Raw genomic sequence first — 27,633 nt, 5'->3', positions numbered from 1 at the left:
CTTACTTCTTTGCTCCCTATGGCTTACACAGCCTGCTTTCTTATGAGGCCCAGGAACCAGCCTAGGGATGGTACCACCCGCAATGGATTGGGCTTTCTCCCATCAATCACTAATTAAGAAAATTCCTTACAACTGGATAGTATGGAGGTAGTTTCTCAACTGAAATTCCCTCTTTTCTGATAACTCTAATTTGTGTGTCAAGTTGACATAAGACTAGCTAACACAATGTATAATATGCTATATGAATATTATTATGGTCTAATTACAGAGCATTTTGTTATTTCTTTCCCAGACCCCATAGCTTTTTTTCCTCCATGTAACATGTGGTGCTTTTGTGTCTGGTTTCTTTCACTTAGCCTCAAGTTTTAAGATCCTTTTGTGTGTGTGTGTGTGTGTGTGTGTGTGTGTGTCATGTACTAATCCCCTGGAATTCATTCCTCTTTGTGCCAAATGATAAGTTTGTGCACTTATTTCAGCCAATCGACATTTGGATGGTTTATACTTCTGTTTATTGTGAATAACACTGCATGAAAATTGAGTACTCTGTGTGTGTGAGAGAGAGGGGGGTTTGTTTGAAGTTCTGTTGTATTGTCTTGATTATGGCCATTTCCCTAGCCTTCTCTGCGCTGTTCTGTTTTTTTTAACCTGCATCCTTGATCTCTGCATATGTGGAGTTAGTTTAGTGGAGACATTAGTGGCAGACTGGAACACCGGAGGAGTACTGGCGTACATTAGAGTTCTTACAAAACAACAACCTCCTTTTTTGGCAGCAGTAGGCAATAGTAGAACTTACTTTTCTCTCTATAAGCAGGTAGCCCTTGTCTCAAACCACTACATGGGTAAGAGTTTCAATTAGACAGCGCATGACTCAGTAAATGTTTCCAATACTTTATTTTGGTTCCAAAGTTGATGCCAAGACAATAATGATATTAAACAGGATCATACAGGGTCCCGAGTCCTGAGCTAGTCTAAGAAACTAAGAGGTTCTTCTGGGTTGTTCCTGGCATGGTGAATTTGAGATTAGTTAGTATTGTCCACAGGTTTCTCGGAATGTGACTTTAGAGAACAGACCATTAAAGTCATTTCTTAGATTAGCTTTTTGGAAGTGACCTCACAGTTAAATGGTATTACATTATGTTTTCAAATGAAGAAAATTGTTTTTTGGTGGATGGGTTTCTCTGTAACCAGACAATTTAGTGCGAATGAATATAGTCTAAAGAGACACTTCTGCTTCTCTTTGGCTATCAGAACTATTTTAAAAATGGACCACATGAAATTAGAATTTACTCTGGAGTGCTATACAGGGAGAATGAAGAACTGGAACTTCTTTACTAGGGAGGCTCTTGCTTCCTGTAGAAAGATTTTACAGCTTCTCTGATGAACTTGCAGGAAAGTCTGATCTTGGTGGAGAGAAACTTGGCCTTGAGACTTTGGTGGCTAGAGAGAGCACACCTTGGCCAGATTCCTTACCTATTCACGTCTGTCTTTCTTGCTTTCTGTATAATCTGCTTCCTGTCAGGATCACAAGATGGAATTGGGTGGTGGCATCCCACTTGCTAATTGGACATATTGTTTAAATGTGCTTTCTTGCTTTTCACTATTAATTTATCCCATTTAATTAGGCTTATTGAAGATGGGTGCCAAACCCTTTGACCCTCAGGTTTAATGACATCTCCCTTTCTTCTTTCTTTTCCTTCCTCCCTCTTCCACACTTCCTTTATGTTACTCCAGCAAATCTAGAATCTGATATGGGAAAGTGAATGAATTTCAGGCTTCCACAAAAAAGCAATCTACTGGCTTCACATTATTTATCTGGGACTTCTAAAATATTGTTAAGAAATTTATATAAATTTTTTATATATCTAAATCCTACATAAATTCTATTAAATTTGTTTTGTCTTAATTTTTCCTATAGCAATAAAAAACTCTGAAAAATGGCTGTGTCATAAAGTTATCTTAAATTTATCAGCTAAATGCTCTAATTATTATGTAACTAAAAATACAGTTGCATATAGAGAATTTAATAACTTCATTTTCATATTGCTCTATATTCTTCATCTTAGCTATCAGTATTTATTGTCTGTGTGCCAAATACTATACTATGTATTGGAGATTCTACAGTGTAAGTAAGAGTAAAAATGTTCTTATCTAGTAGGAGAGCGAATGAATGGTAATTTCTTAGAATAAAAAAATTATTTGAAAATTTGATCCTAAGTTTTTGTTGTTATCAATATGTGATGTTTTATTAAAGATACATTTTAAAAGCAATTTTTATTAAGATATTTTAGGAAATAATTTGTTTTTTCCTCATTTTTTATTACCTTATAAATAATCCAATTCAAATTCCTACTTCTTCTCCTCTTCGCACTTCCCTCCTGCTCCCCCATCCCCTTCCCCCCCAACCCCTCCAGCCCTAAGAGAGGGCAAGGCATCCTTCCCTGTGGGAAGTCCAAGGCCCTCCCCCTTAAATCCAGGCTTAGGAAGGTAGGATCCAAAGAGAATAGGATCCCAAAAAGCCACTACATGCAGTAGAGACAAATCCTAGTGCCAGTTTAAGAGCAAGAAGGAGGGAGAATATGAGCAAGGAAGTCAGGACCACGAGGGGTTGTTTCACCCACTTAGACAGTGTACCTGAGCTAATGGGAGCTCACCAACTCCAGCTGAACTGGGAAGGAACAAGCATGGGATCAAACTGGACCCTCTGAATGTGTTTGACAATTGGGGCAGACTGAGGGGCCAATGATAATGGCACAGAAAATAATTTGTGAAATGTGAGGATTTGAATGAGAATGGGCACCCCTAGGGCCATGTATTTGAATGTTGAGGTGGCTGTTGGTGGAATTATTTGAGAGTGATTAGGGGGTGTGGCCTTTTTGGAAAAGTTGTGTCACTGGGGTTGGGCTTTGAGATTTCAAAAGCCCACACTGTTTCCAGTTAGCACTCTGCTTTCTCTTCTCTTCCTCACTCCTCTCTTCTCGTCTTTCCTCCCTGACTTCCTCCCTGCTTCTCTCCGTCCCTTTCTTACATCTGGGCTACTGGCTCAGCGTGAAAGCTCTCAACTATTGCTCCAGTGCTATGCCAGCCTAGCATGGCTGCTGTGCTTCTGACCATGATGCCATAATATTGATGGACTCATCTTCCGAGACTGTAAGCAAGACCCCAGATAAATGCTTTCTTTTGTAAGTTGTTTTGGTCATGGTGTCTTTTCACAGCAATAGAAAAGCAACTAAGACTGGAAGAGCTTTTTCCAAAACAAGTTCTAAAATGAGAACAAATGCTAGGATTAATTGTCTGAGACTTTTAAGCAGTTTTTTTCAGGTTACCATTTAAGTGTTTTGATTATTTAATTTGCTGATAAGTTACATGTGTATATCTAAGCCAAAAGTTTTGAAAATAAGCAATTGTAATATATTTCTAGAGATTCTATAATTGATTTAAATGACACATGTGACTTTTCTTTCTTTTTTTGGCAACCTGAACCTGAAAAAAAAAAATCTCTAAGAATAGCTGTATTTAGATTTTAATGAAACTAGGCAGAAAGGAGTCTAAAGTGAATTTCCTTTTTAGTCTTTTAAATGAAAAAATGCATCATTTGTCCTATATATCTTATTCATCATCAGTCATAGCAAAGCATTCATTCCCATGAGAGAGATAATGGATTCAGAGGGGCTGAGGAATGGAAGAGTGTCATTCAATGCAGATGACTTTCAGTAATATTCTTATCACAAAAAAATTGGGTTGCAAGAACCTTAAGATTTAGAATTAAGTAGCTATAGATGTATTTAATTAAAAGTAGATTGCTTTAAACTTTCTTTAAGTTAGAAGTAGGTTTAAAATCTTCAATTTATCGTTAGTTTATATTTAACTGGTATTCAGGGTTTGTCATTAATATGGATTCTTTATAAAGTTTAGTCACCAAAAGGTATATTTTAATTGAAATATTATAGTGAGCACATGAAGAAAGTTTTTGAAGGAATTTTAATTACTTAGTTATTGGATGGATATAGTTTGCCTTTCCCTTCTAGAGACAGTAACCGGCCTTACTGTTTCTGAATAAAACAACAAAATGATGCCCTACCCTCTCTTCTCAGAGCCATAGCTGCTGATCTTTACTAACATTTTAATGCTACTAATCAATAGACTAGCTTCTTGCTTTAGCATTCTCTGATGGATATTAGTCTTCTTAAATTATGGTGTACTACCAGTGAAGCTATTAAAGTATAAAAAGCACACATGTGAGACTATGTCCTTCACATACATTGGCCAGATTACAAACTGTGCTGCACCAAGTTAGTTTAAGGCTTGAGAGAAGAAATTAGGATACCTAAGACATAATCTGTGGTTCAGCCTAGTTATTATTAACTCAAGTCTTTAAACAAAGCAATGGTGCATATAGAAGTGTATGCAGCAAATCACGGTCCCTGCTTGTATCTTCCTCAACCCTGGGTCTGCATAGTCTAATCTCAGCATGTAAGGCTGCCTTCTTCTGACTGAGGCCATACCAGTTTGCCCAGCTGAACAGCAGGAGGACTTGAGATGTGATAAGATTGACTGTAGTTGCTGCAATCTGATCAGCCCCATTATTCTTGTCAATAAACTCATCACAGATTTTTACCGTGGCAGTCTGAGGATACTGAAGTCAGAGCTCACCCTTTTATCTTCTACTCCTTTTCTGTTTTACACACTTTTGATTTATGTGATTTGCCAAACTTGGAAACTAAAACTTTATTTTTTTATGGTCAGGCCATGTTGAGTAGCACAAAAGTATCTCAGATTAATTGTGCATATCAAATCAAAACTAACGCTGTCAAACCTATTTACCACAATTTCATTTCATTTTGCAAGGAATGCCTTCTATAGAAAAGAGTCTGTATTTGTTCTCCTCTCCCCTCATCTCCACAGCATGAGGAATCACAGGTTGAAATCTCCTGTAAATATACCATCATTACACCGAAGGTAATTGCAACATTATAGAGTTGTTAATCTTTTCTCAATGAAGATTGAGATTCATTCAGTTTCAGAGGCTTAGTAAGAAAGCATGTTCATGTTAGGCGTTCAGAAAATTGGAAATCGTTGTTGTAAGCAGATGGATTATCCTCATCTGTACTGTATTTTCTTTCACACTTCCTTCATCAGCCTTGCAGGAAGAACTTGCTATATACGGTGTTAGATTGCTAGGAAGATCAGGTGAAAGTTTGCACTTGAGTGTTTTCTGCATGGTGCCTTCTATGTAGTACCTTCAGTCTAAATGTTTTCTCCGGCGTTAATTTTGCATTGCTTTCTGGAATTTTCCAAAGTTTAAATGACTACTATGTACAGTCTATATTGTGAAAGAAATATGGGTGGTAATTTCTGAATATTTTGGATGGAAAAGTAAGGTTTTCTGTTGAAATTATATTAATTTTACTAATTTATTTCTGTGTAATCAGTGAATTGAAAATGGTTGTTTTAATTAGTTTTCACAAATATAGTCATAATGCCTGAGGGAATTACTTGAAGTAAAGCATTGCTTATTTTGGCTCATGGTTTTAGGGATTTCCATCTGTCACAGCAAAGAGAGTCAGTTACAGCGGAGTAACTGCTATTGTGGTGGCCAGCAAGACTGGGAGTCATTGCACCAGCAGGTTTCTTCTCCTTCATCTTTTGTTCATCTGTGTTCCAATCTATTATTTGCTTACACTGCCATTTGGTACGAGTCTTTCCGCTCTACTTAGGTATCCCTTACAGGGAAACTGTCTTAGTTAGCATTCTATTATGGTGAAGAGACACCAAAAGACACTTGACAACTCTGATAAAACAATTTATTTAGTTGGAACCTCTTACAGTTTTAGGGGTTTAGTCTATTATAATCATGGACGGGATCATGGCAGCCTGCAGACAGACACAGTGCTGAAGAAAAAGCTGAGAGTTCTATCCCTGTATCCATAGGCAGCCATGAAAGAGACACAGGACCTGGCTTGAGTCCTTGAAACCTCAAAGTCCATTGCTACTGACATTTTATTCAATTCCTCTCCCTGGTGACCAAACATTCAAATCCATGAGCCTTTTGGACCTATTTTTATTTAAACCACCACAGATACCCAGAGTGTACATTACTGATCTTTGAGGCATGTCTAAATTTAGTAAAGCTGATGGTTAAGATAAACAAATCATCACAAGTCAACCTCTGCCAATATGAATCCTAAATTCCTCTTAAGCCATACAATTTCTACCACTGGCCCTCTACAAAATCTCATATTTAGGTCATAATAGGAGATACATTCTGTCCACCTGGACTATCATCAGAGTCTCAGCAGTTCCGACAGTTTTTAAGGGTTCAAGTCTAATGACTTCTCTAAGATTTAAAGCAGTTTGAAGCTGTGAGTCCATGTAGTATTAGAAACAAGGTACAGTGGTGTAGGAGGTCCTTCTGTTTATGTGTTACTTTCATTGGTTAATCAATAAAGAAACTGCTTGGCCTCATAGGGCAAAACTTAGGTAGGCGGAGAAGACAGAACTGAATTCTGGGAGGAAGAAAGCAGAGTCAGAGAGCCACCCTGGAGATGCCAGGCCAGACATGCTAAATCTTTTCCAGTAAACCACAACCTTGTGGTGAACACAGATTAATAGAAATGGGTTAAATCAAGATGTGAGAGTTAGCCAATAGCAGGCTAGAGCTAATGGCCAAGCATTGTTTTATTTATTAATACAGTTTCTATGTGATTATTTCGGGTGTAACTAGCTGGGTGGCAGGGATGGAGCAAAGGGTCCCCGCTCTCCATGCAACAGTATAGAGTTTTCAGGACGTAATGGTTGCTAAACAAACATCCCTGCTCTAAAAGGGAGGAATAGGATACTGAGCAAGTGTCACTGTAAAGTGAAACCAAAAGCCAACAACAGGGCAATCACTAAATCTTGTAGCTTTGTTCTGGGCACTGGAAGTAGCACATGGTGGTGTGATGATATTTGTCCCAGACATGTTGACCTGTCCTGCCACTCTTGTGTTGGATTGAACACAGTCATATGCAATCTCATTTGTACTGCATCCTCCTGCTTTCTTTGGTAGATGTTCCACACTCTGCTACTCAAATGTCCTGGGGTCTTCATTGCATTTTTGGTTTCAAATATTACCCTTTGGAGGACTTAAGGAAGTCCTGACCTTGGGCAGATTTTGCCTATTTTATTTGCCCTTCCTTTACAATTTGAATGAAAGTGTCCACAATTGTGTGACTCTTACATTTTCCACGGTTAATCAATCAACATCTCAGAAATAATGCCAATTTTGGCATCCAGCTGCACCAGTAGTCAAGCCTTATAACACCTGCAGTGACTTCTGACCATCCAAATAGATAAGTACTGAAGTGAATACAGGATAAACAATCCTAATTTCTCTGTGCTGGAAAATTGTTCAAGAGATAGCCATTTCTCAAGGGAATTGTCACATGAGCTTTCTGTCTCATGCCTTTGAACACACCATGGGCAGAGTCTGGCTAATTCCTCACATGCCTTCAAAGCAGATTTCCTATTGTCCTTATGCAAAGCACTTGGCCTGTTCTTTTTAGTATATATTTATTGATTTACAGTAATTTATAAATGATTATATATTAACACAAAAATAACTGTTTCCCAAATAACACTAAAGTCCTTTTGAAAAAGACATGGAATCCTACTACTGAGGAAGTATATATATATGTATACACACACACACACACACACACACACACACACACAGAGAGAGAGAGAGAGAGAGAGAGAGAGAGACAGAGACAGAGACAGAGAACAGGATAACACTGTCTTCATTTGACATGATACACTAACAAATACAAAGCCTCATGTTAGGAATGGATAAATACCTTTGGAGTTAGTGGTCAGTGAGATCTCGATTTCCACAAACATTACAAAATACTGCGGATGCCATTAGTTGCCCTTCAGAACTTAATAGCAAGATCCTTTTGCTCAACACAGCACTTACTTGTGTCATGCAATATGGCAAAGTCAAGCTGGTAGTGACCTGGAAACTTCATCTCTTCCCTCAAGCTTTCAGAGTGCTGGAAGATGCCATGCAGAGAAGATAAGTAACCATCAATCATCCCCACTCTAAACCTCACAAGCTAAGATAATGACCACTTGACAAACACACCCAGTGGTGTAATAGGCACATGAACATCATAAGAGTAAACAACCACATTCTGATTGGATTAAGGCCATATTTTATGAGATAAAATGCTTATGTGACTAAACAGGTCCTAGAGGAAAACCTACTACCATTATGCTGCTAAGTGGATATAGTATTAAATGAATATCCCATGACTCATCATTATATCCATAGGTCAGTGCATTTCTCAACCATGATGACAGAAACTTCTATTTGTAGTAGTTGGGATTAACTAAGTATCTTAGTTACCATTTTATTGCTGTGACAAAACACCTTGAACAAGGCAACTTAGAAAAGACTCTATTGGAGGCTGCTCAGAGTTAGCATGATAGAGTCCCTGGCCATCATGGCAGCAGATAGGTAGGGATGGCACATATCTGATCTACAAGCAGGCAGAGGCTGAGAGGCAAAGAGGCAAAGTGAGAGGTAGAGGCAGACTGGGTCTGGAATGGGCATTTGAAACTCAAAGCCCATCTCCAGTGACACATCTTCTCAAAAAGTCACACTTCTGGTTCCTTCCAAACAGTTCTACCAGTTGCGAAGCATGTATTCAGATATATAAGCCCATGGGGATCATTTTCATTCAAACTACCCCAGTGTATATATAACTGTAGAGCCCTCACATCTACAGAGTGCTAGAGAGAATGGCATCCTGTTGTTCTCAAGGTTGGACTGTGCTCTGTGGTGCAGGGGTAGCCCAGGGAAAACCAATGCTAATAGATCTTTCAGTGGAGAATTACAGTTATGGAATGGAGATTCCTAATCCCCAGACCCCAAATCTGAAGTATCGCTTTATTCAAAACTTGAGTACCAAAATATGCAAGTACAGCAGGAAACTTCATTTTATCAATAAAATACTAAAATTTGTATTAAGTGAATAAAATATGCATAGAAGTTAAATGATATATTTTATTTCTAGAGAAAGGGTTTCTTTGTGTAACTCTAGCTGTCCTGGAACTCACTATGTAGATCAGACTGACCTTGCACTCACAGAGATCCTCCTGCCTCTGCCTACCTGAATGCTGGAATTAATGACATGCATGATTACTGCCTGGCAAAAGCTAAATGAATTTTATTTTTTAATTTTTGTCCTACTAACAACATGGTGTGTGTGTGTGTGTGTGTGTGTGTGTGTGTGTGTGCAGACCCCACGATATGAAAAGAGCGGAAATACAAAGCCCTTATGGCAGCAAACATTTTTAGATAATGAATATTCAACCTGCATATGCCTATATGGTAGCACTCAGTGATCGAGAAAAGCTAATGGATTCTTAGTCTGATCATCTCGTCAAAGAGTTGCAGTACAGCTGAGTCATAAATCCTGGGAAACTACTAATATGGTGGTGAGAGGACAGAGCCAGGCTAACTATTAGTAGGTGAATAGAATTACATGTTAATGATTTTGTTTAAAATTTAAGAATTTTATAAATTTGATTAGTAGTTCAGAAAACAAGACTATTTACCTTATTTTATGTTAAATATGTTTCTTAAATTAAAAGCTAAAATCATAAGTATAAATAGTTAAAATGTTTTTTTAATGGAGTTACCTTTAATGGCAGTTGGTTTTATTCTTGAACACGTTAAGCCTGCTCATAACTTGACAGTATTTTGCTGAAATTGAGTCTCTGATTTCTGAAATGAGAGTGGGAAAAGATGTGAAAAATGATGGCCTCGAGCTGTTTAAAATCCAAATTGAAACTTGTACTACAAAGAGAGAAGTTGAACCTGAGAGATTCTGCCTCTATCAGCATGACACAGAGCTGCAATTGAAGTTTCCTTACACCCCACGGATCTAATAAACACATTGGTTCATTTAAAAAGGATTCGTTTTCTTGGATTTTTGGAATTCATAAATGAAGGAACGTAGTCTAATGAATTACATGCTATATATGTTCTCAATGCATAAATCACATATAGAGGTCCATTTTAGATGCTATTAGTGTTTATATATAGACAGTTAAGCATTTTATCCATCTCTAAATAGCTTGTTGAGCATTTTAGAAGACAGCTTTATCTAGTGGAAACAGTCTATTGAATGATTATAATTTGTATACACTAATAATATATATATATATATATATATATATATAATTTACTTAGGTTGTATAAATCCTACATATTATATATGTTATTTTGATATTTAAAACATTAAGAATATTAAAATCAAGGATCTAGGTGTATGCACTGTAAAACCTTAAAAGACAAATAAATATACTTAAGCCATGTAGCTTTTATCTTACTGTGGTCTTGATATTTTTTGCTATACTAGTTTGATAAGAGTCCAGATTAATTGGAAAAGTTAACAAACTCAAGTACCAACATTTTATGCTTTTAAATAATCCATATCATTAAATAAACATACAAATAATTTATTTAATATTATGTATAAGGAGAATACCATTTATGATAACCTTTAAATCTTAAAATTGAAGTTTTTGTTAATTCTGTTTTTATTAAATTTACAACTGCCCATTTAGGTGAATATCATCTTGATTTGGCATAAAAACTTGAAGCTTATTATTTTAAATAATATTTGGTGACTGTTTAATTATGTGTGAAGTTCTGTGTCAAGTTTACTTGGTCTTGCAATGCATACACCTAGATCCTTGAATTTACAAAAGTTAGCATAAAAACTAAAACATTTCTGAAGCAGCTTAGGCTGTTTGTGGGGAGTTCTGCTGGATAGTAGTCAGTCACTCCAACTTGATGCACAAGTTAGGGATAGCCATGGTTTTACAGCAGTATGTTTTAATGCACAATATTACAAAATTAAGCTTATAAGAATGGTATGCATTTACCTGACACTCATGAATCTATAAATCAGTCATAGTAATGGGTTCTGGAGGTCTGATAAAAGGAGATGAAGGAGATAGAATTGTACTTGAGATATTTTTGATGAGTTGCATGAATGCTAGTGAACTATTGAAAATGTTACAGTGCTTTTTATAAATTATAATTTTCTTCTCATGAATTGTATACATCTATACTAATATAATAGGATCACATTGAACTCCCAGTTCACTCCTGTATCTACCCATAATCCCCAAGAAGTCCCCCTCCCAAGTTCCCTCCCTAGCTTGTTTGTTTCTTTTTTCCTTCCTTCCTTCCTTTCTTCCTTCCTTCCTTCCTTCCTTCCTTCCTTCCTTCCTCCTTCCCTCTTTCTTTCTTTCTTTCTTTCTTTCTTCCCTTATTCCTTCCTTTCTTTCTTTCCTTCCTTCCTTTCTTTTCTTCCTTCCTTTCTTAATCTACTAAGATCAATTAGTGCTTCTTATGTGTGGGAACCACCCACAGGAGCATGGTAAATTGGCCAGTTGAAATATCAAGACAAAAAGGATGATCTTTCTCTCCCTCAATGTCTATCAGTTGTCAGTGGCCTTCAATAAGGACTGGGCCTTGAAGAATTCTACCCCCTACTATGCTGACATTTTGCCTTATGCAGACCTTATGCAGGTCATGCCAGCTACTGTTACTTAATGGAAACCTTTATCAAAATGTATTTTGAAAAAAAAATATAGAACCATCAATAGGCAGGCTCTTTTGTTTATTTGTATGTTTGTTTTAAATTCTCTGACCCCATTTAGTTCTAGCTGTGAGACCTCTAGATCCACAATATTCTGACTAATTTTCTTTGTTCCTATATAGACTCTTTGTTTTGCTCTTGAAGGTTTCATGTTTTTTTAACCTGGACTTTCTACCATCCCTGCTCTACAGATCTGTAGTGTTGCAGAGATCAAATTATATGATGTTTCTTCTGGGACTGTGGGGATAAACCCCAAGGCCATCAGAGGTGCTGTGCTGTTCCTATGATCTAGATTCATGGTTGTCAACTGCACAGACATCGGTCACATACTCTGACTCCTCTTTCTTCATTTGTTGTCTATATATTTTAGTTTTCTCTTCTGATCCCTTCCCTTATTTCACTACAACTTTGTTCTTTTTTTAGCGTAACACTTTGACTTCTCACATAAAGTAGAAGCCAGCTAAAAGGCAATGTTTCAGCCTCCAAGAGTCCTCCTTCAAAGCTGTCTGTATTTATGCGTGCTTATAAAAGACAATAGAAAAAATAATGCTACTGATCAGTGCATCAACTCCTTTTCACCTTCCCTCTTTGACTGTAAATCTGTGTTTACTTCCTCTTTCTCTGAGGTCCCTCGATGCAGCTCCCCACTTCTGTGTACAGAATTGCCATATCTCTTCTTCCTCAAATATATTTGAAAAGAAAAGGCTGTCTGCTCCTCCAATTCTGTCATATCCCCCCACCCCCCAAGATTGATTTTATTCCTAACTTAGGCGCATCTCTATGTGTATATGCATATGTGTGGGGATGTATGCAAGGGCTCGAAGATGATATCGCCTGTAGACAATTCTACTAATAAGACACTGCCACGTATCCATTGTAACCAGAATAGCTTGCAGGTACATTCCTTCTCCTTTATGCCTTCATGGTTGTGGTTTCAGAGCAGCGACTTGAGTGGATTACTAAAGCCTAAGGAGGACTGGCAAGTGTTTCACTGAGAACACAAGACAGGTGAAATCTGAGAATAACATCTAGGGTTGGAAATTTAGAAAGCATCATGAATTTAGTCAGAGACATTTTAGATGTTGAATTAGTCTGAACAAATGGAAGAAGAATTCAAGAACCTGCTCCATGTTTATTGATGGTGTTTCAGTAAATATACAAATTTATTGTATTTGAATGCTGAAAACTAAGACTGAGTTAAGAATGTTCAAAATTCTGAGAACATCAAATAATTGAAAAAGATAAAATGAATGAATGCAGACCAGGAAATTTTTAAAGAAATTTATTTTTTAAATTTTAAAGAAATTTAGAAGAAATTTATAATTTTTAAAGAAAAGTCAAAATGAAACAAAATAAAATAAATGCAAGAGGTTGGGAAGGTGGCTGAGTGGGCAACGTGTTTTCTGTGCAAATATAAGAACCTAAGTTCAGATCCTCAGTACCCACACTGAAAGCCAGGCATCGTGCATACCTCTCATTCCAGGACTGGGTGCTATAGAGTAGTGGATCATGAGCCTCTTTGGCCAGTCTTTCAAAAACTTGTATCTTCCATGTTCCCTGTGAGATTCTGTTTCAAAGTGAAAACAGTAACAACAACAAAAATGTAGAGAAGTGAGGAAAAGGTCATTTCTGCCCTCAGCAGTAAACAGAAGGAGCAGTTGGTGGCGGATATTGTGATGATTCAGCCACACAACTTGGCCGACACTTCCAGGTTCCAGGGCCACGCATGTGCGGACAAGCCCCCAGGCAGAAGTGCCTAAAATGGCCTCAGGAATCTTAAAGGACCCTGCGTGACCCACATGCAGCATGGTTGCATTAATCTACATATGACACAGCTGCATGAGCCCTTACATGCTTACGTGAGCTCCTTATGATGTAACCATGCTACCCCCCTGTGTGCATGCACTAGGCAGCCCTTAAAAGCTGAAGGCGCCATCTTCAGCTCTGTCTCTCTCTTTCTCTCTTTGCACACTGACCTTCACCAGGCCTCTACCCCCCTCCCCCCCACAAACTCCTGAGCAGGTTTGTTGCATGTTCCATGTTTTCTTCTTGCGCCAGGTAATTTCAGATATAGACGGCTGTCAACCTGAGGTACGTTTTCCTCTTCTAACTATAGTTTTCCCCTGGACTAATAATATACTCCTGTTGTGCTGTTACTTGTGCGTATTCCTTGAGACAGCCTAAAACTGCCTCAAACAATCAAATGAACCATTTTTTTTTCTCCATGTCTCTGTCTCACTTCTCTCAGAATCTGTTTCTGTCTGGCTTTCTTTCAGTCTCCCTCTGTCCTTCCCTTTCCCTCCCTTTCTCCCAGTTTTCCCCTTTCCCTGTTTTTTTTTTTCTTTTTTGAATTTATCTTCCATAAGGCCATGTGCCAAGATTGCTGCTAGATTCATTGTAAACAAGAAAACTTTTTACATTTAAGCTCAAAGGGCATGGCAACACAGGCAGGCCCATATTCCTAGCATGCAGAAAATAGTTGCGGGAGGAGAAGGAGTTCAGATTCCCCCTCAGTAACACAGATCTCAAAGTTGACCTGGGTGATATGAGATCACTTCACATAAAAATAAACCAGCAGAGGAAGAATTCAAAGTTGACATTCCTGGGAGAAGTCTAAATAACAGATCTGTCAGCCACTTAGCTAAGAACGGTGACTCATCTTGGCAGTATGCCCATCACCTGTGATTTTAGACTTGAACTGTTCTTCTGTGGGTACAGCAGCGCCGACAAACAGCCATGGAGGGTTATGCTTTTCTAGTAAAGTAAAAACAAACGAGCAAAGACAAAGCCAAAAAAATAAACAAAACAAAACAAAACAAAAAACCAACCAAACAAAGAAAACAGCAACACACAAATATCTACATACAAAATATGTTTCCAAAAGTGTAAGATTCTAAGACAAGAAACTGATTGTGCAAATGCAAAATCCATGTAAGAGACTGCTATGGGCTGAGCATTGGGTTTTATCTCCAGTTCCTGTGTTTGTGAATGTCCAAGGTGTTGGTATTTGGAGGTGGAGCCTTGAAATGTTATTAAAGCTTGAGGGGAGAGTTCCCAGGAATGGAAGGATTCTCTTAAAAGCCACAGACTCATGAGAGAAGACTTCTCTAGATCCTACAAGAATACAACATGAAGATACCTGTAGCCTGCCAGCTGGAAGAAAACTCTTATTAAGAAACTGGCATGCTTTCCCCTTTTTCTACTTGCCTGGCTTCTAGACTGTGAGGGGGCAAAACCAGTTTATTATTTAAGTATCTGTTGCTGCAGCCCACACTAAGACAGATGTTTTCTGCATTTCTAATGGAGACAGATGCTGCCTCATCTAGCTGGTTTATGCATGCCAACGTGCAAGAAAAGATAGACTGAAGCAGGAGGCAGGCTAACATGATTCCAATCCTGGCTTTGTTAGTAGCTCCGAGACTTGAGCTTTACTGCACTCATTCTTTGAGCCTGCTTCATTATCCATCAAATGAAAAGTCTAATACCGCATAGGACTTTTGAGATAATTGAATCAGATATTGAATGTCAAGCACTAAGGAGAATCCATAACTGCTGCTGCAGTCATTTTTACCAGGCCATCCTACGTACTGCTAGTGTAATAATTTCATTATTTCCTTCAGCACAACAAACCTGTATTCTTGTATATTAGGTATAACACAGACTCAGCCTCTCCTCAAGTCATTCGAAAAAGTTTATAGTGCATCTACCCTGTTACTTACATTCCTGTGTATTTTTTTCAGGTCATTAGACTTTCCCTTGAGGATGAAGAATTTTGTTGGTTGCTTCTTTTATTGTTGTTTTTCTTTTCCTGTTTTGGTTTATTTATTTATTTTTGCGAGATAAGACATGTTTGCTTGGTAGTGTTGATAGTACAGGTTAGCTTGGCTCTCTCTCTGTAGCCCAGGCCGTCCTCAGATTCTCAGCAATCCTGTCCCAGACCCATAACCAGCTTGTTTGGGCTCCAGATGGAAAGACAGTTATATATTCTTATTTTTGGTTCCAATTTTTCTCTCTGTTCTCTCCAGCCCTAAGCTCTCAAATTGCTCTGCCTCGGCAAGCCTTTAAACTTTTAGCCATTTCTCTTCAAAGACATCTTTAGCCATCAAACTTGACTTTTTATTCTACCTATTGACCAGGCTATCTTCTTAGTGTTAAATTTTTATATGTCTCCCTATGTGGCCTTTTCCTTTACAATATCTCTGACAGAACTTGATTTGAGTCCTAGGCGAAGATCAATGACAACAAACAAATAAGGCTACCTGAGCTTTGTTTCTGAATTATTTGAACAGTTTTATTGAGGTATTTTTTCAATATGAGATGATTCTTACAGCATGCATTTTACCTATTTAAAGTATATACTTCGCTCATATTTCTTTAGTGTAATTATAAACTGGTTTGTGTAATAACCATCACTCTCAGCTTTAAGACGTTTTCCTTCTTGACACTCAGGTGTCATTTTCTAATTGTCACAGTCCCAGCAATGACAATACAGACTTTACCTACCACAGATTGTTTGTATGAATAGTGTGGAATATGCACATATTGTGGCTTCTTTCCCTTAATATAAATTGGGTTCATAGGATTCTATGTTGTACTGTGTATTAGTATGCCACATTTCTGTATGAATAAATATGCTATTACATGAACACAAAGCATTTTCTTTACTGATTGCTTAGATGCTTTGATAGTGTTCAGCTTTTGATGACTATGAATTATATTGCAAATGAGCACTATACATGCAAGGCTTTGTATGGACATCTGTGTTCTAGCTTTCTTTCTATTACTTTGATAAACACAATGATCAAAATCAACTGGGGAAAGAAAGGATTTATTTGGTTTCTATGCCCTGATCACAGCCCATCATGGGAAGCCAAAGTACCAACTCAAGAAGAGGAGGAGTAGGAGTAGAAATCTTGAAGGGGCACTGCTTACTGGCTTACTCCTCCTGGCTTGCCTGTTTGTTTTCTTATATGCCCCGGTACCACCTGTCAAAGATGGCACTGCCTGTAGTGGGCTGGGCCTTCCACATGATTCATCCATCAAAAGAAAAAAAATGCCCATAGACTTGTGCACAGTCTGGTCTGATGGCGGTAATTCCTAACCTGAGGCTCACTCTTCCAAGGGGATTCTAGCGTGTCTGAAGTTGACAAAGAACTCTACAGCACAATCTGCTTTGATATAACTTTGACATATAAGTTTGAGCTGAATTCCTGAGTACAGTGCTAACACTAGTATTTGAAGACTTTCCAGCCTGTTTTCCAAAGTAGTGACATGGTTCTGCATTTTAATTAGCAATGTGTGAAGTTTTATTTCTCCACACCCTCCAGTTTACTTTATATCCATTGTTTTCACAATAACCTTACGTCTGTGAGCACAGCATCTCATTATGATTTCTGTATTCCCATAACTAACTGCATTGGGCATCCCTTGTGTGCTTGTTTTACATTGCTATTTTGAAGGGCACATCTATTAAAATCCTGTGCTTGCTTTGAAAATGTATTTTAATAATTAAATTGTAAATATTATTTAGAAACCTTAGAATCAAGTAACTTTATTGCTTATAATGATTTCCAATTATTTTCTTCCCTTGCCGCTTCATTTTTTGATAATGTCTTTTGTGTACTCATTTTTGCATTGTGAATAGTGTGATTTATCATTTTTCTTTTGTTCCATCTATATCTAGCATTGTATTAAAGAACTGAGGTAATAGAAATTTACCGTAGTTTTATTTGAAATGCTTTAGAGTTCTTAAGCCTATTTCTGGGATCCATTTTGAGCTAATTTTATGTATGTTTTAAGATATGGACTGAAGTTTGTTTTCCTATATTTGGAGGTCTGGTTGTTCCATCTGTGCAATTGTGTCTTCTGGGATTATCTTAAGCCATAAAACGTCACCAACATGACTGCTTCAACATGAGCTGAACATATGACAACAATAGACATGCTAACATGGGCAGAGGGAAGCCCCTGAGTCCTTAACCCTCCACAAATAACTCACAGATTTTAAGAACAGAATTCTGGGCTATGGAGATAGCTTAGTGGGTAAGAGAGCTTCCTGTGCCAGCATGAGGACTTGAGTTCAATTCTTCAGCACCCACGTAAAATCCAGGCATGACCAAACGTACATTACTGTAGTGTTGGCGTGTGGGCACTGGAAGATCCTAGAAGCTTCCTTGGAAGCGAACAGAAAGGCTGACCTCTATGTTCAGTGACAGACCATTGAATAAGGAAATAAGGCAAAGACAATCGAGGAAGGTAGTTGATGTTGTGCTCTGGCTTATGAACACATATATAGACATGTGCACTCACACTTACATTTACATACATAAGCTCACACAGGCATGCACCACTCACTTATGTCACATAAAGAGAAGAACTGACTTCTGTCTGCAGGATAGATGGGAGGCTGAGAGGGTAGAGTAGTCCAGACACATACAGATATATCCAGCAGATCACCTCTGCTTTGATTTATTTTATATAGTTTCATGTTGGACTCATCTGCAAAATTTATCCTAAGAAAATTGAATGGCTTCAGCTGCTAAAAGTAAACAGGCTGGTAAATAAATAAATGCTTTGATTGTCACTGTATTAAACCTCAAAGTAAGCCACATTATTATCTTCATTTCAATAAAACTGGAAATTAATGAAAGATATTTAAAAGAAAATATAATACAACTCAATTTATCCAAAATAACAATAAGGTTAAAGAGAGTAATCATTGTTCCAATTACAGCTTATTTTTTGAAAAGAAATGAAAACAGCGTATATCAAACGTTATCGTTATTGCCTGAAAAATAATGAGAGAAAGCTTCTTTTGTGCTAGCTGTGCATCTGATCCATGGGATGCAGAAAATTATTGGAGTGTCTGTTTCCTCAATTCTCCCAAGGATGGTGTATAACAAGTTCTATTCTTGATGCATTAAAGAGGAGTTTATTTATTTCCTGCTGTGGTTCCTTAGGGTACTAGCGCTTAATTCTTTTAGTGAACCCTGGCTGAGCAAGACAGGCATGTCTTGTTATTAAAATGATAATCTCTGGTGTTGCTGAGGATATGGGTAGTTGAACATTCCCCTGTGCAGCTTGGTGGGGGTATGAATTGAAACTGCTAACCCAGAAAGTAGCTTGGTAGTCTGTATTTGGAATCATAAATATGTTAAGATCTGATGCCCTTTGCCTGATAATATCACTTTATAATTGATGGTAAAGAAAGATATTTGGACAGTTATTTCTGTACAGAGACCTGACATGAATTTTTATTGTGCTATTTTTCTAATCCTAGAAAGATAGAGAAGTCCTATGTTTATATAGCTGGCTTGAATATTATAAATATTTTGGCTGTCTCATTTCATTTGTTTCTCTGCTCTGTGTATATTTAATTTTTTCCTATCTTAGAGAAAATCATTGTAGATGTTGTTTCACAATTTCATTTCAGTTTTAATAGTTTTACAACATGCACATGTCTCTATCTGTTGCATTCTACATATTTCTTGAGTTTGGTATAAGTGATATTCTTTTTGTTCCCCTTAACAATCAGCTTTGCAGTTTTATATTTATCTACTCTGATACATCCCTATTACATCTTTGTGTGACACCTCATTGTTTAATTCTCTTACCTGCATGCATTTTCTGTATTCTATAGCTTCTGTAAAATATGGTTGCTTATTATTATTATTATTATTATTATTATTATTATTAGTAGTAGTAGTAGTAGTAGTATTTGCTTTTGCAGTTAAATCTTCAGTGATCAGTTCTAAGTAGTCTCTTGAATTCACTCAGGAGAATTTGTCTAAGGTATTGCCTGGGAATAGACTTGTTGGGCCATTGGGTTAGCATAAATTCAGTGCCAAGCTATTTTCAGCCATTTGTACCCTCTGAAGTACTGTTGTTTTATGACCTTATTGGATATTTGATATTCTGAACCTTTAGTTTTTCTAAGTCAATGAGTAGCAATGAGTTGGTGATTCCATGATCTAAATCATCTTGAGTTTTATTATTGCTCATGTCTACTGGTCATTCAGAGTTCTTCCTCTGAATATTTTCTTAGCCTGCTCATCTGTTGTTTTGTTTCCTTTGTTCCTTGAATTATGTTTTTCAAATGTTTCTCTCCTGTTTCTTAAGTGAATTCATACAGGTGTTAGATTGCATTGTTAGTCTATCTATGGAGATAGGCTTATGTTAGTGATAAAATGTAGCAGTCTTTCCTTTAACTTTTATTTAAAAAGCTAATTAACTAATTGTTTTTTGGTATATGCCACATTTAAAAAAATATCCTCATTAGTTATACTGATGTGGGATGCTCCTCTGTATGCTATGAATATGTTTTATTATCATTGGTTAATAAACAAGCTTCTTGGCCTATGGCAGGGCAGAATATAGCTAGATGGGAAATCCAAACAGGGATACAGGGAGAAGACGGGCAGAGTACTTTGATTATTACATTAGAAAACAGGTTTTGTTAAAGCAGTTTATTTTTTTTTTGTAGGTAAACAGTATATTAGGTTTTACTAAACTCCTAGTCTTATCAAGTTTTTGATTACATGATCTTTATTATTTAGATGGATGGAATCCGTTTTCTCACCCATATAAAAAGCTAGAATATGGAAAATGGGAGCTGCATATTCCACCCAAGCAGAATAAATCTGTAATACCACATGGATCCAAATTGAAGGTATGTCCCTCTTTCTTTTTTGTTTTTGTTTTTTTTTTCTCTTATGCATGATAAGGCATTGGCACATAACTCAAGATGGCACCAAACTTACTATGTTAATTTTGTACCACAATACTACTGGGGCCCATTTAAGCCCAGTTTTGAATGAATGTATTCAACAGTTTGCTCTTTCTTAGTTCTTCAGGTTTGCCATTTTTGAAAACTGTGTTATTACTTCAGGTAGTAGATTTATTATCTTTTAAAATATTACATTATCATTTATTTTATTTTCATAGTTTCATGAGTCCTCATAATTTCCTTGCTGTTAAAATTAAGTACTGAATGAATAAATTTTAAAATGTCATTTCTATGCAAGTGGTAAAATAATTAAATCTGTAGTGAGCATTGCAAATCTAAAATTTCAAATTGAAAATGCTTTAGAATCAGAAGCCTTTTGAGTGCTGGCGTGATGACACAAGTGGAAAATTCCATACCATGAAATTGTGTTTCTTACATAAATTGTTACGAATTGCAAATACTTCCCTTCAGGCTATATGTGTAAGGCAGATATGAAATATTCATGAAGTTTGTATTTAGATTTAGATTTATTCTCTAAGTCGCCTCCTTTATATGCAAGTATTAAAAAAAAGTTCCTAAGTTTTTTGATAATGATTACTTAGCCTTTACCAGAAATGAATGATTTTTGATATGTTAAAGCTACTTTGGATGAATTTAATAAGTAGCAATGAGTTGATGTCTCTGATTGAAGTCTTTTAGAATTTTTCTGTGCTACATATTGCATTTGGTTTCTTTTTCAAAAATTGGTTGACCTTGGTCAAATTAAACAATGGTTTGATTTTTTTAAACAGATATTTTTATCTAATGGTTTAAAATGCTTTTCACATTCTCATCTGGCTTTTTCAAAACTATTGTTTTACAAAAAGGAAATATTAAATACATATTAGGTCAACTGCTCTTTTGTCAGAATGAATCTCTAAAATTTATGGTCAAGGTAATTAACAAGAAACTCTAACAACAAGATGTTATTGCTAGTGTTTAGCCATTTCAAGTGTTAATGGTATACTTAGCTGTTTTGTAATATTAAACAGTGACATATCTAGTTAATCATGTGTGGAAATTGTTGTACCTTTTGTGGGATGCTGGGAAATTTTTTGTAAACATCAACTGATCTGAACCCTTTGGCCCTTTACCCTGGTGATATTCCTGACTAGTCTTCCTTGGTGATGAAAAGCCATTTCCTAAGCAGAACTTAAAATATGTTTCAGCCCACAAAGGGATTGACCTTTTTTATTTGTGACTATATCTTATGAACAACCTTGTAACCATTTACAAAATAAGCATTACCCACCACTGAAATTATAACTTTGTTCTCTCTGCAAAACACTTCAATTTTTCAACCGAATAGTTGAAAAGAATTTTAACCACTTATCATGTTATAAATAAAGCTGTTACAATTTTTAATTGAATGACAATATTCAAAGATAAAATGATAAAATAAATTAAACTTTCATGGATTTTATGGTATAAGGAAGAACACTTACCTTGAGGATAGTTAGATTTATATTATTCATGCCTCTCACACTTCATTGTGCTTTCCTTTAATACCTTATTAAATCTAAATAAAAGAAATTGACAGATTGTCATAGTTATTAAGTATCCTTTTTCCATCTATCTATCTATCTATCTATCTATCTATCTATCTATCTATACACATATTGCATGAATATATTTTAAGTAGAAAGTGCTATAAGACTAAACAATTAATAAACAATATATTCATTGTGTGATGGCAACATAAGACACAAGTGGTAATAACATTCAAGCATACTTGTGTAGGGTTAAGCCAGCCCCTTAGGAGGCGGGCTTGCCTCAGGCGAATGTTTACTTATAAATTGGGAGTGCAGGAGTCCATGCACCCCTTCCTGCTTCCTGTTCTTCACAGGAACCGTGGTACTGTAAGTCTAATTTCCCCATTAAAGCTGTGTATATATTTTACAATCTATTTTGCATTCATTTTCGCCGCTACATACTTGGAAACATATTTAGAAGTTGATCAGAGGGGTAGCAGGAAGAAAGGCATTCTAACCTGAGAGTGCAGAATGGTTAAAGGTGAGTATTGATCCAGGTCTCAAGGAGGAAACAAATGGCATACTCAGTTTTAGTAGGTATTATTTTCAAAAAGGCTATTTCATAGTTGAGTTGCAGAGAGAAAACTAGAGTGTTCAAAGGAGTGCTGAGTTGGAAGTCTTAAAATTTTAACTGCTTCTCTGCCACTTGATGAATATATTAATAACTGGGAACCCAGTGGGAGTCTTGAGTGAAGCACTGGGTTTTGGTTGAGAACCAAAGGTCATTTGTAGCAGCCTCCAAGTGAAGGAACTAGAGTAATAAAGGAGACAAATAATCTGGTCCCTCATTCCCTTTTATCTGTGACATCGTGTTGGAGCCCGACTCTGGCCAAGGCTCCTAGGAATTGGAATTCTAGGATATAGGGCTCTCACAGGCCAGTATCTGTACCCGAGACATGAGTGAATAGATCAGGAAGATAAACTTGGCAAGTTTACTAGAGGCAACTGAAGATTTCCTTCCCATTCTCTAGTTTTCACCTCCTCTCCCTTTCCCCTCTCTTCTTTCTTGCTATTCCAATTAAAACTAAAAGATTAGCAATGACATTTAAAATTAACTTATTTTTCACTGTCCTAATATATTTATGTGAATTGTAACTGTAATTCTTGCTTGATACCTGTTTTGCCATATGTAATTTTACTACGCCAAAGTTACAATCTTCCTTTTTAATTAGACTGAAAAGAGGAGATGATGTGGGGTGTCCTTGTGTATGTGTTGCTTTTATTGATTGATAAATAAAGCTGTTTCGACCAATGCCTTAGCAGAGTATAGCCAGGCAGGAAATCCAAACAGAGATATATAGAGAGAGTTGGCAGAGTCAAGAAGATGCCATGTAGCTGCTGAAGGAGAAAGACACCAGAACAGAATCTAGCCCAGTAAGCCGTACCCTCGTGTCAATACACAGATTAATAGATACTGGTTAATTTAAGATGTAAGAGCTACCTAGAAATACACTTGAGTCATAGGTAAAATGGTGCTGTAATTAATGTAGTTTTTGTGGGATTATTTGGGTCAGGGTGGTCTGGAAATGAACTAGCATTCTCTGATTACAGGGGAATGCTTTTTTGCTTTGTCAAATGGCAGATAGAAAGGCAGGTTGGGTGTTAGAAAGTATATGTGTGCAAATCCTGGTGAGTTTTTCTCATAACCAACTATCTAAATTTGTTACTCCATATGGACCTGATTAACTCCCAGTGGCCCAGTCTCCAGATAACACTATCTTAGCGTTAGGGCTAAATTTGGACAGATGTCATTTATTGTATAACAGGAAGGTTCTTCTTTTCAATTATAAAACCTGTTTGGATGTTATAGAATTGATTGCTAGAAAAGAGGCATGAAACCAAATAGTTATATTTGGAATTTTGTTAGCTAAGACTTTTGAAAAAATATGTTTTATTCATTTATTTTCATTCTTCCTTATATTGCTAGGAAAGAAGTACTTCTTAAAGGTATGTTTTCACAAAATTAGTGAGTTATTACAAGTTGTGTCTTCATTGTAATCTATCTTCTCATATTCCACACTTTGAAATGTGCTATATTGCAAGTCAGTGTAAGGGTTCAGAAAGAAGAGGGAGGGCAGGTACACAAAAAGGTGAATTTAAAACATGTCCCAGATCTAACATTTCATGTTGTGCTATGTTCTGTAGCTCTTTGTCTGGAAACTGTGACCTCCAGGTTTTAGCATGCTGAGAGACAGAATATTACATCTTTCCTGAGAACAAAATGGAGAAATAGATATTTTGTGGAAAGAATCTGTGTGATAAGAGGTAGATTAAACATAACTATGGAGAACTGGAATGGGTCTTTTGGGAGTAAGGATGAATGAAGGGTTTGTGTTAGAGATGTTGCATGCAAGAATTTAGTGTTATAGGCATTGCCTAAGAAGACTGATCTGAAAATTGTGAGCCTTCAGTTCTAGGACATTTCATGTGCTATGTAATTGTTGATTTCCTTCTTTTCCTATTTTTTTTTTCGTTTTTTTAAGGGAGCCTAGTATGTGTATATCGAATCTTGTAGATTTTGTCTTTTTCTCTTAACCTACCCATCATTTTGACTTTTTGTTATACTCTGAAAGATGATCTTGTCTGTCAACTGCTTTTTTCTTAGCAACTATGCTTTCATAGTCTCTAAGAATTTGTTTACAATTTCTATTTTTAAATTAAATTATATCATTAAAATATTTAAAAATATGTTTTGTGTATAAATTGCAGATATTTAAAAATCAAATTTTCTATCTAGCTACCTTTGCCTCTCTTTCTGATATTATTTTTGCGTGTATGTTTATTTTTATCTCTGAATGTCATCTTGCAAGTTTTACTTAATTGTGCAGTGATACATGATTAGAGTTCTATTTTATATTTATGTAAAAAAGGTCATTAAATTCTATGTATACATTCTATAGAAGGAGCGGTGGGCTGCATTCCTGCCACCCAGCTCCCGGCCGCCTGGCTAGCTTATGCCCCGAAATAACAACACAAAAATTGTATTCTTTTAAACACTGCTCCGCCCATTATATCTGGCTTCTTCTGTCTAACTCTCATATCTTGCTTTAACCCATATCTACTAATCTGTTTAGCACCAGTCTAACTCGGAAAGATTCAGCATGTCTGACCTGGCGGCTTGCTTCATCACATCTGCTCTGGAGAGGCGCGGCATGGTGTCTTTCTAACTTCCCTTCTTCCCAGCATTCTGTTCTGTTTACTCCACCCACCTATGTTCTAACCTATCAGTCCAAGCAGTTTCTTTATTAATTAACCAATGAAAGCAACAGATTGATATGACACTCCCACATCATATACAGATGCTGCATGTGAGTTTCTTTGTGAAATGGTGACAGTAAGTGAAGAGTTTTTTTTTTCTCCCCCTCTGGAAATGTTTTAATTTACTTGCACTGGAATTTGCAGTGTATTAAAGAACAGGTGTGTGGAATGAGTAGAATGGGCATGAAATATAGGGCTGTACACTCATCTATTGCCATTGAAATAACAGCAGGACATGCAGATGAGTGGTTCACCTACTCTCAGTCAGGTTATTTTCAGACATCTTCTGAACTCACAGTTTCTGTGTCTGGAGGCTCCTACGTCTATAGTTTTCATAGAATAAAGCTGGGATCTCCTTTTGGAGAAGTATGTATAGACCTCTTCCAATTAACACAAAGGCATCACCCAGGAGCAATGCTGGCTTGTTTTAATCAGCTGGCTTTACTTCTTCCTAGTCCTAAGGGCTTTTGGATGCTGAGTCATTTAGAGGACTATTGTGCTTGTAAAATTGGCATTTTAGTATTTTTCATCTGTAAAATCAAATTATCAGATTATAGCTTTGCCTTTCCTTTTCAAATTATTTAAAACAATGTACATTTGTGAATGTTTTGCCTTCATATGTGTGTGTACACAAACACATACACAAACACATATGTATGTGGAAAATTAGTTATTATATTGTTAAGAAAGAATGGAGTATATATATGGGTACTATGTACCCATGTAGATTAGAAGATGGCAAAGGATTCTGGGAATCAGATTCAAGGCTCTTGCAAGATCAGAAAGTGCTGTAAACCACTGACCCATCTCTCTAGCCCATTTTTGCCTTTCTATTTGTTTCTTATACTTGCAACTTCTTTCCAGTCTTATAAAATTTTGTTGCAATTCATGGTTCCTTTTTTCATTTTGTCTTGTTCTGTTAGTGAGTTTTTTTTTTTTTTTTTTTGCTATTACTTATTTGCGTGGGTAAGTAAAGAAACCCTGAGGAGTTTGTCCCTTTTAATACCAACTTCAAAAATAACCCCTTTGAGAAGTAAGAAACAAAAATCATGTCTGCTCAGTGGAATATTTAATGACTTGAGGCTTCCATTGGGTTGTTGCATTCCCATAGTGTAGAGTGAGCATAAGATTCTGGCTATTCTGATCATTTGTTGCTTGTGTTGTCCTTATTATTATATGTGATGTTTTTTTCTTCTGTGACCTACAGAAAATCCTTACTCACTTCATTTGTTTTTTTTTTTTTTTTTTTTTGCTGAAATTCTGATTTCTTCCAGCAGCTTTACAGATTTTTTTTTATTGCGAAAAGAAGAAAAAAAAACATAAACAAAAAACAAGTTTCCACCTCCTCCCAGCCTCCCATTTCCCTTCCCCTCCTCCCACCCTTCTCCCCCTCCTCCCACCCTTCTCCCCCTCCCCCCACTCCTCTCCCCCTCCCTCTCCAGTCCACAGAGCAGTCAGGGTTCCCTGCCCTGTGGAAAGTCCAAGGTCCCCCCCCCCCCCCTCCATCCAGGTCTAGGAAGGTGAACATCCAAACTGGCTAGGCTCCCACAAAGCCAGCACATTAAGTAGGATCAAAACCCCCTGCCATTGTCCTTGGTGTCTCATCAGCCCTCATTGTTCGCCATGTTCAGAGAGTCCGGTTTTATCCCATGCTTTTTCGGTCACAGTCCAGCTGGCCTTGGTGAGCTCCCCGTAGATCAGCTCCTCTGTCTCAGTGGGTGGATGCACGCCTCGTGGTCCCGAATTCTTTGCTCATGTTCTCCCTCCTTCTGCTCCTCCTTGGGACCTTGGGAGCTCAGTCCAGTGCTCCTGTGTGGGTCACTGTCTCGATCTCTATCCATCACCAGATGAAGATTCTATGATGATATGCAAGATATTCGTCAGTATTGCTCTAGGATAGGGTCATTTCAGGTTCCCAATCCTCAGCTGCCCAAGGAACTAACTGGCACATATTGGAGACTTAACAGCCCACTTGAAAGCTCTAGAAAAAAAAGAAGCAGACTCACCTAGGAGGAGTAGAAGACTGGAAATAATCAAATTGAGGGCTGAAATCAACAAAATAGAAACACAGAAAACAATCCAAAGAATCAATGAAACAAAAAGCTGGTTCCTGGAGAAAATCAACAAGATAGATAAACCCCTATCCAAACTAATCAAACGAAAGAGAGAGAACACGCAAATTAATAAGATCAGAAATGAAAAGGGGGACATAACCACAGACACAGAGGAAATTCAGAGAGTCATTAGATCTTACTACAAAAGCCTATATGCCACAAAACTGAAAATGTAAAAGAAATGGACGCTTTTTTAGATAAATACCATTTACCAAAACTAAACCAGGACCAGGTGAACAATCTAAACAGACCTGTAAGTCGCAAAGAATTAGAAGCTGTTATCAAAAACCTCCCTACCAAAAAAAGCCCAG

At 37.0% G+C, this 27,633-nt stretch overlaps 1 protein-coding gene across 1 annotated transcript in view; it reads left to right on the top strand.

Moving 5' to 3' along the window:
- The window catches only part of Gbe1 (1,4-alpha-glucan branching enzyme 1), a 247,403-nt gene that overhangs the window by 59,142 nt on the left and 160,628 nt on the right, over positions 1–27,633 (top strand). The window contains exon 3 of the mRNA XM_041678667.1: positions 20,210–20,322. Within this exon, the coding sequence (XP_041534601.1) occupies positions 20,210–20,322 (113 nt within the window). The remainder of the gene's footprint in view (positions 1–20,209; positions 20,323–27,633) is intronic.

This window comes from Microtus oregoni, unplaced genomic scaffold (assembly GCF_018167655.1).
Source record: "Microtus oregoni isolate MIOR12 unplaced genomic scaffold, Mior012 000030F_ref0000283, whole genome shotgun sequence".
Classification (NCBI taxonomy): Eukaryota; Metazoa; Chordata; class Mammalia; order Rodentia; family Cricetidae; genus Microtus; species Microtus oregoni.
This window is presented reverse-complemented; position numbering and strand designations above follow the sequence as displayed.